Source organism: Staurois parvus, unplaced genomic scaffold (assembly GCF_062004578.1).
Source record: "Staurois parvus isolate SC_StPar_1 unplaced genomic scaffold, SC_StPar_1.0 ptg000538l, whole genome shotgun sequence".
NCBI lineage: Eukaryota > Metazoa > Chordata > Amphibia > Anura > Ranidae > Staurois > Staurois parvus.
In genome coordinates, this window is record NW_028318334.1 from 1,001,444 (window position 1) to 1,018,260 (window position 16,817).

At 40.8% G+C, this 16,817-nt stretch overlaps 1 protein-coding gene across 1 annotated transcript in view; it reads right to left on the minus strand.

The window, feature by feature from the left end:
* Positions 1-16,817, minus strand: part of KAT2A (lysine acetyltransferase 2A) — a 76,702-nt gene that overhangs the window by 13,754 nt on the left and 46,131 nt on the right. The window contains exons 11-16 of the mRNA XM_089690629.1: positions 15,644-15,770; positions 13,452-13,562; positions 10,195-10,338; positions 8,212-8,326; positions 8,079-8,115; positions 6,095-6,158 (exon numbers count right to left, since the gene is read on the minus strand). Of these exons, the coding sequence (XP_089546755.1) occupies positions 6,095-6,158; positions 8,079-8,115; positions 8,212-8,326; positions 10,195-10,338; positions 13,452-13,562; positions 15,644-15,770 (598 nt within the window). The remainder of the gene's footprint in view (positions 1-6,094; positions 6,159-8,078; positions 8,116-8,211; positions 8,327-10,194; positions 10,339-13,451; positions 13,563-15,643; positions 15,771-16,817) is intronic.

The window sequence follows — 16,817 nt, forward strand, 5'->3', positions numbered from 1 at the left end:
TGTATACAGCAAGAGCCTGTCAGCAAATGGGGATGCCACAAAAGCACAGGAGGGGGGGAATACCGGGGTCAATGCCCTGGTGACTAGCCAAGGTGCAGACTAGAGGCTAAAGGGCGCAGGGACGCTAACTGGTAGTGCAGGGGCCCCACAGCACAAAGTAAACATTGTGCACAAGCATTGTGTGAGACCTTCATACAACAATAAAAACATATACATTTTAATATTAGTTAAAAAATAAATAAAAAAATCTGGAACTCAAAATGTCCTTTATACACTCACTATATCACATGACCACTTCCTGCCCATCTGCCAACAATGTATTGCAGACGGTGTAGGCACAGAGATGTACCTGTACGTCGCTACCCACTTCTGGGTTTAGGGCGTGTGAATGCATGCCCCCTGGCTAGCACCCACTGTGATTGTATACAGCAAGAGCCTGTCAGCAAATCCTGGCCAGTGATTCACGGCTGGGACCTGCTGATCAGGGATGAGAAACTAAAAAATCCATTAGTAAAAGCACCACACTTTACACACACTACACATAGTTAGGGACACATATAATTCCCAGATCACCCTGGATGTAAACCCCTTCCCAGCCAGTGTCATTAGTACAGTGAGTGTATATTATGATCACAGATAACTGTATAAACCAGTTTATGGCCGCCGCATAGCAGATTTACTGCTACAGCACAGCCTTCCTGTGCAGAATCACGTATATAAATGGGATTCTGCACTTCCTGGTGTAGTGGGCGCGTGTGCACCCCCAGCGCGTCGCTTCTGCTGTGATTTGTCACAGCAGAGGCCTATCAACAGGTGCTGGCCAATGGATCAGCGCCGACACCCTTTGATTGCCAAGAAGACTAACAGGACATATACTATACTGTCAAAAGTAATGGGACACCCCTCCAAATAACTGGATTCAGGTGTTCCAATAACCTCAATGGCCACAGGTGTATAAAATTAAGCACCTTTCATTTGTGAAAGAATGGGTTGCTCTCAGCTCAGTGAATTCAAGCGTGGTAGCGTGATAAGTTGCCACCTGTGCAATACGTCCATCCATGACATTTCCTTGCTACTAAATATCCACGGTCAACTGGTAGTGGTAATATAACAAAGTGGAAGCAACTGGGAACAACAGCAACTCAGCCACAAAATGGTAGGCCACATAAAATGACAGAGTGGGGTCAGCGCATGCTGAAGCAAACAGTGTGCAGAAGTTGCCAACTGTCTGCAGAGTCAATAGCTAAAAGACCTTCAAACTTCATGTGGCCTTCAGATTAGCACAACAGTGTGTAGATAGCTTCACGGAATGCATTTCCATGGCTGAGCATCTGCACCCAAGCCTTACATCACCAAATGCAGTGCAAAGAGTCGGATGCAGTGGTGTAAAGCATAACGCCACTGGACTCTAGAGCAGTGGAGACGTGTTTTTTGGAGTGACGAATTACGCTTCTGTCTGGCAATCCGATGGGCGTACCTGGGTCTGATGGTTGCCAGGAGAACGGTACTTGCCTGACTGCATTGTGCCAAGTGTAAAGATTGGTGGAGGGGGGATTATGGTGTGGGGTTGTTTTTCAGGGTTGGGCATGGCCCCTTAGTTCCAGTGAAGAGAACTCTTGAGGTGTCAGCATACCAAGACATTTTGGACAAATTTCATGCTCCCAACTTGTGTGGGGAACTGTGTCAAATGCTTTTGAAAAATGCAAGTATACCACATCCATCGCCACCCCTCTGTCCAAGATTTTGCTCACCTTCTCATAAAAAGAAATCAGATTCGTTTGACAACTTCTGTCTTTCATAAATCCATGCTGTTTGTTGCTTAAAATATTTTTTTCTAACAAGAACTCATACTTATTTAGGGTGGCGTGGAACTGGTTAATGTCACTGGTGATGTCAGTCAGTTCCCCCAGTGGCAGATTGCCCACCGTACTATCACAGTCCCATTATAAATCGCTGATTACCGCCATTGGTAGTATAAAAATAAATAAATATACACTTATTGGAATTTTATTTATCAAATACATGCAGCAGAATACATTTTGGCTAAAATGTATGAAGAAATTAAATTTTTTTTCTATTTTTTTTTACTGGATATGTAAAGTCTTCACAGGACTGAAATTGAGCCCTGCAGTCACTTTTGCAGCAGATGTTTCCTTATGCCAGGTCACAATCCTGCGCAATGTCTTTTTGTCTCTGTCAGTTGACTATGTAGACCGCTCTTATGCTTATCAGACGATGTTTTCCTGGAAACTGTATATGCGGTCATAATATTTGATACAGCACCTCGTCACATGGCAAATAAATTGGCAACTTCAGTCACAGAGGCACCAGCTTAGCGAACACCAACAATTTGCCTTCTTTGAAGCTCAGTAAGCTCTGGTATGAATGTATTACTAGCAGCACACGCAGTGAATGACGAAAGTGAGGCTTCCTACCAGTTAGCTAGGGGTCTCATCACACAGTAGAAGCAAAAGAATGTTACATCACTTCCACTTTCAACACGAAACCATGTTGTCACTTTCACATCTGCAAATCATGTAGTGTTTCCATTTTTTGTCTAACCCCTGTATTTCATCTTTATAGCAGGTAAAATAAGTATTGAGCACGTCACCATTTTTCCCAGTAAATATTTCCTCAAAGGTACTATTGACATAAAATTTTCACGTCGGTACCAACCCATGCAATCCATACATACAAAGAAACCAAAACAAATAAGTTCAGAAATTACGTTGTGTGCAATAAAATGGAATGATACAGGGAAAGTATTAAACACAGAAAGGGAGGCGCAAAAAAGGCATGGAAAGCCAAGACACCAGCTGAAATCTATCAGTAATTAGAAAGCAATCCTGCCCCTTGTCACTGAAAATTAATATCAGCTGGTTCAGTCTCAACTGATGGCCTATAAAAAAAGGTGTCTCATTACCAAGGTGTCACACAAGAAACATCTCATGATGGGTAAAAGCAAAGAGCTCTCTCAAGACATGTATTGTTGCAAAACATACTGATGGAATTGGTTACAGCAATTTCTAAACTTCTGACTGTTCCAGTGAGCGCTGCTTGGGGCCATAATCCAAAAGTACAAAACATAATTTCACCATAAACCAGTCATGACCAGGTGCTCCTCACAAGATTTTTGACAGAGTGATGAGAATTATCAGAAGAGTTGGCCAAATCCAAGGACCACTTGTGGAAATTTTTCAAAAGAAAACAAGTAATGCACTCAACCGTCATGGCCTGTATGTACGCACGCTCACCACGCAAGACTCCATTGCTGAAGAAAAAGCATGTTGAAGCTCGTTTAAAGTTTGCTGCACAACATTTAGACAAGCCTGTGAAATACTGAAAGAATATAGTCTGGTCAGATGAGAGGAAAATTGAACGCTTTGGATGCCATAATGCACACCATGTTTGGAGGACAAATGGTATGGTTTTTTTGGGGTGATGTGCAGTGCCAACAGTGAAGTTTGGAGGTGGGAACATCATGGTGTGTGGCTGTTTCATCATACGGTACTGGCAAACTTCATGTTATTGAAGGAAGAATAAATGGAAAAATGTACCAAGACATTCTTGATAAAAATCTGCTACCATCTACCGGGATGAAGATGAAATGAGGGTGGACATTTCAGCAAGACAATGATCTCAAAACACAAAGCCAAGGAAACTCACTTGGTTTCAAACAAAGAAAATAAAGCTGCTAGAATGGCCCAGCCAATCACCTGACTTGAACTAAAGTTCAGAGTTCAGAGAAAAGGCCTATGGAACCTTCAAGATTTGAAGACTGCGAAAGAATGGGAAAAATTACACCTGAGCAATGCATGTGACTAGTTTCTCTATACAGGAGGCGTTCTGAAGCTGTCATTACCAACAAAGGATTTTGTACTAAGTATTAAAAAATTTCAGTTAGCGTGTTCAATACTTTTTCCCTGTGTCATTCCATTTTATTACACATAACTTGAACTGATTTCTTTTAGTTTCTTTGTATATACACCATGTTCCAAATTATTATGCAAATGATATTTTTCTCATTTACCTAAATAATTGATGTAAATAACAATTCTCATGTTATCAACTATTAAGAGTACAAATCACATTTTATTGAACAAACCTCCTAATGATAACAGTGTTTTTTTTTAAACATAAAACACTTCCAATGCACTGTTCCAAATTATTATGCACAGTAAATTTCAAAACACTTTATAGGTTGTAAAGAACTGAAAATTGTCTTTTGTTGTGTTTGTAGCATATTTACTGAAATCAAAAGCGATTTCAATCAAACTTTTAACAACATTTTAAATTTTTAAACATTTTAACAGGTCATGTTACATTTTAACATAGGACCCCTTATTTGATAGCAGCTTCACAAGTCTTGCATCCATTGAACTTGTGAGTTTTTGGACAGCTTCTGCTTGAATTTGTTTGCAAGATGTCAGAATAGCCTCCCAGAGCTGCCGTTTGGATGTAAACTGCCTCCCACCCTCATAGATCTTTTGCTTGAGGATGCTCCAAAGGTTCTCAATAGGATTGAGGTCAGGGGAGGATGGAGGTCACACCATGACTTTCCCTCCTTTTATCACCATAGCAGCCATTGATGCAGAGGTATTATTTGCAGCATGAGATGGTGCATTGTCATGCATGAAGATGATTTTATCACGGAAAGCATAGTTCTTCCTTCTGTACCAGGGAAGAAAGTGGTCAGTCATAAAGTCCTCATACTTTGCAGAGGTCATCTTTACACCGTCAGGGCCCCTAAAGGGGCTGACCAGCTCTGTTCCCATGATTCCGGCACAAAACATCACCGCCTTGCTGACATCGCAGCCTTGTTGGAACAGGGCGGCTGTCCACCAACCATCCACTACTCTATCCATCTGGACCATCCAGGGTTGCACGGCACTCATCAGTGAACAGGACTGTTTGAAAATTAGACTTCATGTATTTTTCTACCCAATGAAGCAGTTTCTGCTTGTGAGCATTGGTTATTGGTGGCCGAATAGAAGGTTTATGCACAGTTGCAAGACTCTGGAGTCCCACGGACATCAAGGTGTAGAGTCCTCCAGAGGCACCAGCAGCTTCAAATATCTGTTTGCTGCCATGTAATGGTATTTTAGCAGCTGCTCTCTTGATCCAATGCATGGATCTGGCAGAAATCTTCCTCAATGTGCCTTTATCTGCACGAACCCATCTGTGCTCTGAATAAGCCACAAATCTCTTAATAGTGCAATGATCATGCTTAAGTTTTCGTGAAATATCTAATGTTTTCATACCTCGTCCAAGGCTTTAAACTATTTCACTCTTTTCGGCAGCAGAGAGATCCTTTTTCTTCCCCATATTGCTTGAAAATGGTGCTCTGCTTAATAATGTGGAACACCCTCATTTAGTAGTTTTTCCTTAAATTGGGCTCACCGGCCAATCTAATTATCACAGGGGTCCGAGATTGTTTTCAGTGATCAAAAGAGCCCTGACACACAATGCCATCCATGACTTAAACTGAAAAACAAAATATTTCATCTTTGTGACGCTTAAATATAATTTGCATAATAATTTGGAACACTGTGTATGGATTGCATGGGTTGTTACCAACATGTGGTGAAAATGTCATGTCAATAGTAACTTTATATTTAAATATTTTGTATATTTAGCCGTTTGCTTGGAGTTTCACTTTAAGATTATGGGGAAGCATGCTGCATCTATACCCAATTTCAGGGCAGGGCATAGCAAGAATGTAGAGTGCCACAACATATTTGGGCATATTGCTTTGTTACGATGATGTTGGTCTCAGTCAATTATTGTACAATCAACACTGCTGTACGATGTCTAAGTCTTTTGTTTTGGTTTCTATGATTGTCACTGCCACATTTTTCAATAAACCTTTAATTCTTTATTTAGAAAAAAAAAAAAAAAGGAATCAGAAAGTGGAGAGGATGCATTTTCTTTTCTTTTATATTTTTCTTCTTTGTTTGACTGTTACAATCATGGAAAGCCCATAAGCCTTAAAGATTTTTCTTTCAAAAGAAAAGGTAGCTTTCACATGGTAGATTTAGGTGTAGAATACATTTTACTGGAGCTTTCATTTGAATTACACATAAAGCACTGTTACCTTAATCTGTGCCAACAGGTTCTTCAGGATATTGTATAACTGGTCTGGATCCTTAATTTCCTTCCTGTAAAGATAATATCGATCATAATTTGAGTATAACAAAGCATTAAAATAGTATTTGCTGGTGCAAGATTTCAAAAACTGTTTCTATGCCAGTTTTGTGAAGGTGCCAAGGATTGAATCTCTCATCAGTCTTTAACTTTTGGGATTCTGAATGACTGAGCAATCTCTGCACCTAAATGCCAATTCTGCTCATTGCCCACATTCATTAAAGGATAAGTTCACCTTTGGAACATGTAACATGTTGCAGTTCTTGCCTCCTCTCTCCCTCAATTCCCCCTTCCCTGTTACAGCAGGTGAGGGATCTTCTCCCTGCACCCACTGTCACAATTTGAAAACAGCACAGCCGGGCAGGGCTCTGCCCACATTGCCATGTCATTCATTCACAGTTTCCTGTTAATGAATGCCAAAAAGTACAGCTTATAGTTCTAAATGAACTGCAGGGGCGCTGGTGTGCCATTATGAGGACTGAACAATATTAAATGAATGGTTTTAAATTTAATAATACTAGGTAAAAGAGCTGGGATATCAGTTATGTGCCTCCTTTTTACACTGGAAAAAAAAAATCCTGCAATGACACAAATAAAGTTGGACCTCAAACCAGCAGATAAAAAAGAGGCTATTCTAAAAGAACAGTGGCAGATCAATGCCTGTCCTAAAAGTTCAGGACAGGCAAACCAGCCTTGCAATTAGTACTTTGGAGATTCTGTCCATTCTTTAACCACCTCCCGCCCGCCATATAGTACAATAACGGGCGCAAGGCGGTTCTCTCGTTCTGGGAGGACGTCCTATAACGTCCTCCCATTCTAACCGTGCATGCGCAGCTCCAGGAGTGCGCAGTGCGGTGATCAGCGGTGCGCTGTGTCCCTCGGAAATAGCGGATTACTGTTTAACAAAAAGAGCCAAAGATTTCCGCTCGGTCATGCGATCAGCTGTGTCCAATCACAGCTGATCACATGTAAATACGGAAATGCCGGTTATCGGCATTTCTCTCCTCACGACCTGTCACGCTGACAGCTCGAGAGGAGAGCCGGTAATCGGCATTCCGCAGAGGGGACATGTACACTTATCATCAGGGCACTGATGATCAGTGTGCCCTGATGATCTGTGTAGCCCCAGCAGTGCCACCTGTCAGTGCCCATCAGTGCCAGCTGTCAGTGTTCATCCATGCCACCTGCCAGTGCCCATCAGTGCACATCAATGCCACATATCAGTGCCCATCTGAACTGCCTTTCAGTGCCATATATGAGTGCTGTCTTTCAGTGCCCATCAGTGCAGCATATCATTGCCCATCACTGCAGCCTCATTAGCACACATCAGTGAAGGAGAAAAATCACTTATTTACAAAATTTTACAACAAAAACTAAGAAAAATTTTCAAAATGTTCAGTGGTTTTTGGTTTAAGAAAAAATAAAAAACCCAGAGGTGATTAAATACCACCAAAATAAAGCTCTGTCACAAAAAAAATGATACAAACTTAATATGGGTACAGTGTTGCATGACCGCGTAATTGTCATTCAAAGTGCAACAGCGCTGAAAGCTGGAAATTGGCCTGGGCAGGAAGGGGGTATAAGTGCCCTAGGCTAGTGGTTAAAACTCCTTGCACTTCAAGTGATCACCGTAAGTAATAAAAAGGAACATCTGGATGGTGGCATTCAGAAATGGTGTTCTAGCTTTTTAAACTGAAACTATGTATCAGAAAGCTCTGTGGGCCCAAGATTAGAAAGAAGTGGATAACCCCCAAACATGGATTCAAAATACTTTAGATCATTTAAGAGCCTAAGCACACCTTTCATGACAAAGTCCCCACTGAATGACTGGGAAAGCATAGGCTAGTGATCAAAGGAGCTGCTGGAATGACATGTTCAGGTCACATTGAAATGACTTCTACCTCGTCATGGAATCAGAGTAAAATAATACATACCCCTTTTCCTTGCAAGATGGTTTCCACCCAGTTTCTCCTGAAAATAAATAGATGAATAAAATATCAGTGCTGCCACTAGACCTCTTACAGAAACACATCCTTTAGCGTGCTATTCATATGTTTTCAAACTTACTTATGCCTGGGATACATTCTACTGGGATCTGTCGTACACCCTCCTTAAAACATGTCAAGCCAGGATAGACTTTGCGGATCTGCGCCTGTCTGCGTTCAATCAATTTCTTAATGATCTGGATTAGAGAGACAGCAATATTTATAAATCATCCAGAGAGCCATGCAAATTAAAATCTCAGAAGCTGGGATCCTTTGGCATAGGAAGCACTATTTAACCACTTGCCGTCCGCCTGCTGTTTTTAAACGGCAGGATGGTGGCACTCCAGGGGCGTGTTGCCGTTCATAAACGGCACCCGCTACTTCTAGTTGTGTGCGCTCCCTGGGAGCGCGCAGCACCGCGATCCGCTGCCCGCTGTGCCCTCCGAACACAGTGAAACACTGATCGTCGGACGGGACCTCTGTACGAGGTCCCGATCATGTGATCACTGATTGGCCAATCAGTGATCACATGCAAAGTAGTAAGCAAGATGTCACTTCTTACATCATTGCTTACTACGTGTGAAATCTGTGAATGATCACAGAGGTCACATGGTACAAGGCTATTCACAACAGCCTTGTACCATGTGCCAAGCTCTGACCAATCACAACTCACACAGTATTTCTCAATGGCTGCAAGAATGCAGACAGAGAGAAAGAGAAATGATTGCTTTTACATCCTATATGGGTGTAAAAGCAATCACTGTAAAAAAAAATAAAAAATCTTCCCATCACCCCCCACAAGTAGTACAGTGTCACCATGGTGACACTGTACTGCCAGGGTGATGGTATGTAAAAAAAAAAAATATAAAAAAATTAAATAAAAATGTAAATAAAAAATGTTTAAAAATTATAATTTTTGGTTATAAACTAATTTGGCTTTTTTTTTTTTTTTTTTTTACTAAAAAAGATAAACGGAATAAATTTTGGCCAAGATTTATGATGAAATATTTGCAAAATTTTATAAGAAAAACAAACACTTTTTTCTAAATTTTTGGACTTTTTCATTTATATAGCCAAAAAAATAAAAAATCCCAGCGGTGAATAAATACCACCAAAATAAAGCTTTATCTGTCTCAAAAAAATGGTAAAAAATTAATATGGGTACAGTGTTGCATGACCGCGCAATTGTCATTCAAAGTGTGATAGCGCTGAAAGCTGAAAATTGCCCTGGTCAGGAAGGGGGTGAAAGTGTCCGGATAGGAAGTGGTTAGACAGGATGGGCGCACGCTTACCATAGCACCACACCCACAGTTGCTATTAAAGGAAAGCCCAGATCCAGCCAAAACCTTTTTTTGGGAACAGCAGGGAATGGTTAGAATGTGCAGGTTTTTTTTACTGTCTGTGTCTCTATTTAGGATATTTCCCCTTCACTACCTGTCAGAGCAGGAAAGGATGAAAATTCCTTCATCATAGGCACAGAAGAAAAAAAAAATTTTTTTAGTAATGTGAGGAAGAATTAAAATGTCTTAAATGCCTTTCTGTCCTAGTGACAACCACATCCCATGCTTCTCTGGGCGTCAAAGGGACACAAAACAATTAAAAATGTCCCCAGTGGGGTCACAGACAGAAATAAAAACCTGATACAGATTTTAACTTTTTCTCACTCTATCCATAACTCATAATATCATTTTATCTGGAGCAAAGTTTTATGACAGTCAGCATAAATGAAAGGTGCTTGCCTATTGATTGCTATGGGCTACTGTACTTTTACTCTGCTCTTTGACTTAAAGTAAACCATTGTGTAGAAAAAAATAATACACATGTAGGCAGCGACTTTACTACTTTGAGTCACTGACCTAAAAACAGGTATGCATTAGGTGAAGCCAGAAAGCAGCCAGAGCTCCTAATTTGTACACTTGTTTAGGGTCTATCATGCTAAATATATGGAAGCCATTTTTTCAGAATGGAAGGCAGTTTTTGAAAGCAGAGGCAGCCATAGGCAGCCTATGCATTTCATTACACTATGAAGAAGTGACAGCGGCATAGAAAGGCTTGGAGCACACACCTCCTTCTGCTTCTTTATGATGTGGGAGAGCTCAGTGTATGGGATGCGAGGATTTAGTTCGCATTCCATCAGAGTGGCACCTTCGTAATCCTTGATATAACCCAGGTAGCGACTTTTGGGGACTTTGATGTCTTTGGAAAAACCCTACAAAAGGAAACAAAATAAAAATATTACATTCGGTGGAAAGATAAAACACAATGAAAGCAGAGGAACTAAAAATCTTATAAGCACAGCATTTCTGAAGACACCTCCTTGTTTTGTGAATAAAGAATATAAAACACAACCCATTCCTATGTGTTATGGACACAGACAATGCCATTCAATTTAACAATAGACTTGTCTTCCTATGAAATACACAATAAGAGCCTACGAAAAATCTGCACATGCTGATTTACAACCTTTAATGTAGGTACTTCAGAACTTTTCAAGAAAAGGCACATTGACATTATGCAAGTTGACTGGTGATTTTATCTTGCCTGTGCTTTTCCTTTAGGAAAAAAGAGAAAGATTATATTTGGCCATGAAGGTGGTTACATTGCAAAGGACTTTATCCAAACACACAGAGAAGCAAACGTCACACGCAACAGCAGCAGTTCCTGCCCTCTCTCAAACTACAGACTGCGGATGGGCAGGGCTATTCTTCTCAGAGAATAAGTGCAGGTACACTTCCACCCTCCACAGAGTCACACCTTGTCTCCGCCCAATACCCACCTCCAAGCACCATCCTTTGTCGCCACCCCCTACCCAACTACAAGTACTGCCCCCTCTAAAGAATCTACAATCAAGTAATTTGTGATGCTAAATAAATTGTGTGGAATTTGTTATTGATAACAAAAAAGGCAGTAAAATAGATTTCCCACAACAATAGACCTCCCCAGCAACAACCCACAACAATAGACCTCCCCAGCAACAACCCACAACAATAGACCTCCCCAGCAACAACCCACAACAATAGACCTCCCCTCAGCAACTATTGCCCCTCTATCAGCAACAATAAATCCCCCCGCAGCCAGCAACAGAAGATCCCCCACTCTACAAAATAAGACCCCTCTACAACACTAGACCACCACCTCCCCGGGTGACAATAGATCTTCCATTAGCCAGCATCACTAGACTCTCCAGCACACCCCAACACCCCTTACACATACAGTGCTGGAGGTATCAGAACTGCATACCACTGCATTCCAACTGAAAAGAAGCCATGGCAATGTGTTACTTAAAAATATATACTGCCGAAGTCATATCATTTTGCTTAAATAAAGCCAAGTTAAATATTAATTCACATAATTAAAATTGATGTATTGACTATCACATCCCATCAGGGATCACAGTCACTAATCAAGGCTTTCCAAAATTTTACAAATGTATAGATCTCATCCCATGAAAACCACTGTATATAACCTGTCAAATTAATTCTCTTATAGTAGAAATCCAGCAGTAGACTCAATCTGACATTGTACTCCACACAAGCTGTCAGCTAAGAAAACTGGGCGAGAATGTAAACATCGAGCAAAACAGGTTTAGAGCCAGTGTAAAAGAAGTGTTAAACTAGTATCAACAGGTACGCATTTCATTAACCATTTGCCGCCCACCCTATGGCCCAATGGCGGGCGGCAAAGGTCATCAGCGTTCCGGGTGGACGCCACCCCCTACCCAACTACAAGTACTGCCCCCTCTAAAGAATCTATTGCCCCTCTATCAGCAACAATAAATCCCCCAGCAGCCAGCAACAACAGAAGATCCCCCACTCTACAAAATAAGACCCCTCTACAACACCATATGGCGTCCTCCCGCACATGCGCAGATTGTGCTCCTGCAGAGCGGTGCAATCTGTCACCGGCCGTGTACCTCGGACACGGCCGATGACAGATCTGAGTATCGGCCCCGTTGCCGGTACCATGTGACCAATCACAGCAGGTCACATGACAGTTGTATACAATGGATGGCTTCATTCATGCCATCCATTGTATACTAGTGTCTAGCTTTGAATGGTCACAGCTAATCACATGCACATGTCATGTGATTAGCTGTGGCCAAATCACAGCTAAGCACAAAAAAAAAAAAAACCCAAAAAAACCCTGAATCAATGTCATTCAGGTAAATGCTTGCTTATAGCAAAGTAATTCTTTGCTATAAGCAAATTGTGTAAAAAAAAAAAAAAAAAAATACTGATCACTTCCCCAAAGTAGTACAATGTTACTATGGTAACATTGTACTACTTTGGTCATAGTGAAATATGAAAACAAATCTTAAAAAAAAATTATTTATATATATATATATATATATATATATATATATATATATATATATATATATATATATATATATATATATATATTTTTTTTTTTTTCCCCATACTGTCACCAGTCAGTGTCCCTGATCACCGCCATGCCAGTTATATGATGACGCTGTACTGCACTGGTGACAATATGTAAAAAAAAAATAGTGAAACTAATTTTTTTAATTTTTTCATTGTCCGAAAAATGACAAAAAAAATACAACTTCAAAAAACTCAACATGCCTCTTGTGAAGTACGTTGGACTGTCTACTTTGCAAAAAGGGATAATTTGGGGGATATCTGTACTGTTCTGACATTCTTGGACCTCAAGAAATTAGATTGGCTGTCAGTACTTCGGGATTGATCAATATTCAGATCGATACCATAGTTTGAGAACTCTATAACTTTCCTACAAACTAAAAAATACATCCTAATTTGGGTTATTTTCACCAAAGACATGTAGTAGAATACATCTGTCTAAATTTATGAAGAACAATTATTTATTTACAAACTTTTATAACAGAAACAAAGAAAAACTTTTTTTTTTTTCAAAATTTTTGGTCTTGTTAATTTAGCAAAAAATAAAAACCCCAGTGGTGATTAAATACCACCAAAAGAAAGCTCTAGTTGTGTGAAGAAAATGATAAAATTTTAGTTTGGGTACAATGTTGTATGACCGCGCAATTGTCAAAGTGTGAGCGCTAAAACCTGAAAACTGGCCTGGGCAGGAAGGTGTAAAATTGCTCGGTATTGAATTGGTTAAAAGTGACACAAAAGACACTAAGCTGAACCTCTTAGTACTGACATTTATCCAGGATAATAAAAAAAAAAGGAAAAAAAAAGGAAAAAAAAAAGTGCAATGGCAAATTTAAGGGCAAAGAAAAAGAAAGCATTCAATACCAATTCAGTCAAGTCTCCAACAGAAACCTTTTTACTGAACTGCTCTTTTGTTATTTAAAATTACCCAGCAGATACCCACCTGCTTTTTGAAATAGCCAATAGCATATTCATCTGCATATGTGAGGAAGTAAAGGATGTTGTGTTTAATATGGTACTCCTTTAAATGGTTCATCAAATGTGTGCCATATCCCTGAAAATTAAATAAAAAAATCAAATGATTACAAAAAAAAAGGCAGAAAACGCTATGCTTAAAATCTAGGACCATGGACATGAATAGATGGCACAATCCATAGCTTTATGGGATGGATCAAATTCAATGTTAATGTCTATGGCAAACATATTTCCCTTTTTCTGTGATATACATAGAAAATGCAAACGAGTATTTAGTTAAAGGATAGGTTCACCTTTTAGACAAAAATACATGCACATTTCTTTTCAGGTAAAAAAAAAATGTGCATTTATTATTTTTGTCTACAGGAGCCTGGAAAGCATTTCACCAGTGATCAGTAGATGCAGACCTGTCAGATTATCTGCTTGCTGTACAGGATGTACGAACAAGCAGATATTCTGACAGGAAGCTTCAATGAAATGGGCTGTGGAGCACCGTGGTAGTTCATTGAAGACTACAAGCCAACAGCCGCTAAGGCTGCCAGGACTTGTAGTTCATTCACAGAAGTCCGTGTTTTCAAATTTGACAGATAGTACGGGGAGACTGCTCCCCGTACTGTCAAAGGCAGGGAGGGGGGGCAGTGGGCAGCAGCTGCTGCGGCTAGGGGAACATGTTACATGTTCTACCCTAAAAACATGTTCCCAAAGGTGAACTTATCCTTTAAATAAATGTGCATCATTAGTGGAATTAAACCTTTGTGAGAAAAAAAAAAAAAAAAAAAGGCTTTATTAAATCATAATGTACTAGTATGCACAGCATATTAACACATTATGGAAGACTTACCTTGGAAGTACTCCCCTCCAGCACTGCAGTATCAGTGCTCCTGAGGATCATGAATGCTTCCATCTTCTTGTGGTCTTCCTTTTGAGTTTTAACTTTTTGGCCACTTCATTGGCCAGGATGACATCACTCCCATGCATGCTAATGGAAGAAACATCTCGGCTCAAAGGCTTACTGCAGGGCTATCTTTAACATGGGGCAAAAGGGGCACCTACCAAAGGCCCTATCGTTGTGGGGCCCAAAGCAGCTGCCCCTTGAGCCCGCGCTGCCCGCCAGGGTTTTTCTTTGCAGCCAGAGTTTGCTGGCGCTGGTCACTTGCAGGCTGCACACTACTGTCACTTGTAAATACAGATGCAGCTCTTCTGTATTTACAAGTGATAGTGCTCTTCTTCCGATGGCCGTTCAGGACCCTCCCTGCTCTACACATCGATCACTATATGAGAGCAGTGAAAGCAGAGAGAGCAGAGGAAGGAGGAGGCAAGGGCTCTACACAGGAGGAAGCTCCTCTTGAAATCAGCAGCCTGCACGGACTTGCAGTAAGTTGTAGCTGCTCTTCTGCAGCCCCACTGTCTGAAGTTTTCTAGGTGGTGGGAGAGGATTTGGGGTGGGAAGAAAGCGCTCTAAGCGACCCTCAAACCCGGCCCTCCGCACACGGCGCGACCCCTCAAACCCGGCCCTCCGCACACGGCGCGACCCCTCAAACCCGGCCCTCCGCACACGGCGCGACCCCTCAAACCCGGCCCTCCGCACACGGCGCGACCCCTCAAACCCGGCCCTCCGCACACGGCGCAACCCCTCAAACCCGGCCTTCCGCACACGGCGCGACCCCTCAAACCCGGCCCTCCGCACACAGCGCGACCCCTCAACTCTGCACTCCATACAAAGCCCCCCACTCAAACCCTGCACTCCATACAGTGATCGGTAAGTATACTCTGTAACTTCTGGCAACCAGTCGCAATCGCTGCCTGATCTTCTGCAGTAAACTAATTTTGCGTCTAGCTTCCATTTATTGTGTCTCAGAGTGGGGGGCGCTTTGGGAGGGGATGGGGGCGAGCAAATTAAAAAGTTTGCCCATGGTCCAATTAATATTAAAGACAGCCCTACCTTGCTGTAGATGTATTCTGAACTGCACAGGGCAGGGAGAAGCAATTATGACAGGAGAGGCCAAAATGGTCTCCTATGTCATACAGGTCCTGTCAGACATTTTGTCCAACTTTTAAGTTAATTCTGAATTAACAGATCTAAGCACAGCAGTCAAGCAAAAAGACACAATGTGTTATAAAGAACATAAAAAAAGGTATGCAAAATAAAAATCTACAAACCTTGACTTGTTCATTGGACGTAACAGCACAAAACACAATCTCTGTGAAACCTTGAGTGGGGAACATGCGAAAGCAGATGCCACCAATAACCCGGCCATCTTTAATAAGTGCAAGAGTCTTGTGTTTCCTACATAATAAAGAAAAGGAGTGCTGGGCAAACAATCAATGATCAATGTATTGTGTAGATTCAGATTTAAACAAAAAAAAAAAAAAGTAAAAATATAAAATTATGTTAATCAAACTGAGCATATGATGAAAAATGTTTGGTAGGTTATCAGCTGCTTGTCACCAGTCATACTGCTTGTTTTGACACTTTTTCACCATCTTTTGTTTTGTTTTACGTAAAACCAAGGCTGTGCAGGTGCCAACTATAGTAGTAGTCAGAAATGTATAACATAACCATTGGCTAAGGGGAAAAGGACATATATAGACTGCACACAACTGGCAGGATGGAGTAGGGGGTGAAGGTATAATTGACAGTTTTTATGAATTTATTACATTTTTAAATAGTAGCATCTAAAATACAGCATTTGAACAATTAAACATCTGTAGATTGTGTCTTCATCATGTTGATTCTTTTTGTGGAGATTGACACTAGCTCTCCTATTTTGGAAAATATTCTTCAGTAGCAATCCTGGTTCCTCTGCTTAAGATCCGTTGGAAGCTACTTGTGATAAGTAAGCATCAATTGTTTTTAAATTCAACCACCTTACCCATATGCAGTAGAAAGCATGTGTATCATTTGACAGATGGATCAACTTCATTGAATAAAGCAGTATTAAACCCAAACCATTATATTGCAGCATGCCAATTCTTCGATGTGATGGCCGCATTAGTTTTCTTTTTTAGGCTCTTTCCTTTATATTCACCTGGTGATCCATTATATTCACCTGGTGATCCAAACAGTAGGTCTGCTTTTCAAAAGAAAAATCTGTTCTGCAGATATAGCAGTTACAGGGATGATACAAACCATTTAACACTGACAGGGGTGCTCACAATGCTCAGCATTTATGTAAAACCTTTACCAAAAAGAAAAAAAAATAGTTTGCGGTTACTGCTTATAAAGTGTTAGCTGGTGTTTGGCTTCAGTTTGTTTGTGTATTTAAATCTGCAAGTGCATCCAACACTGCCTTCCACCCAGACTGACAATGCTCATGTCCAATGGTGCCCCTGT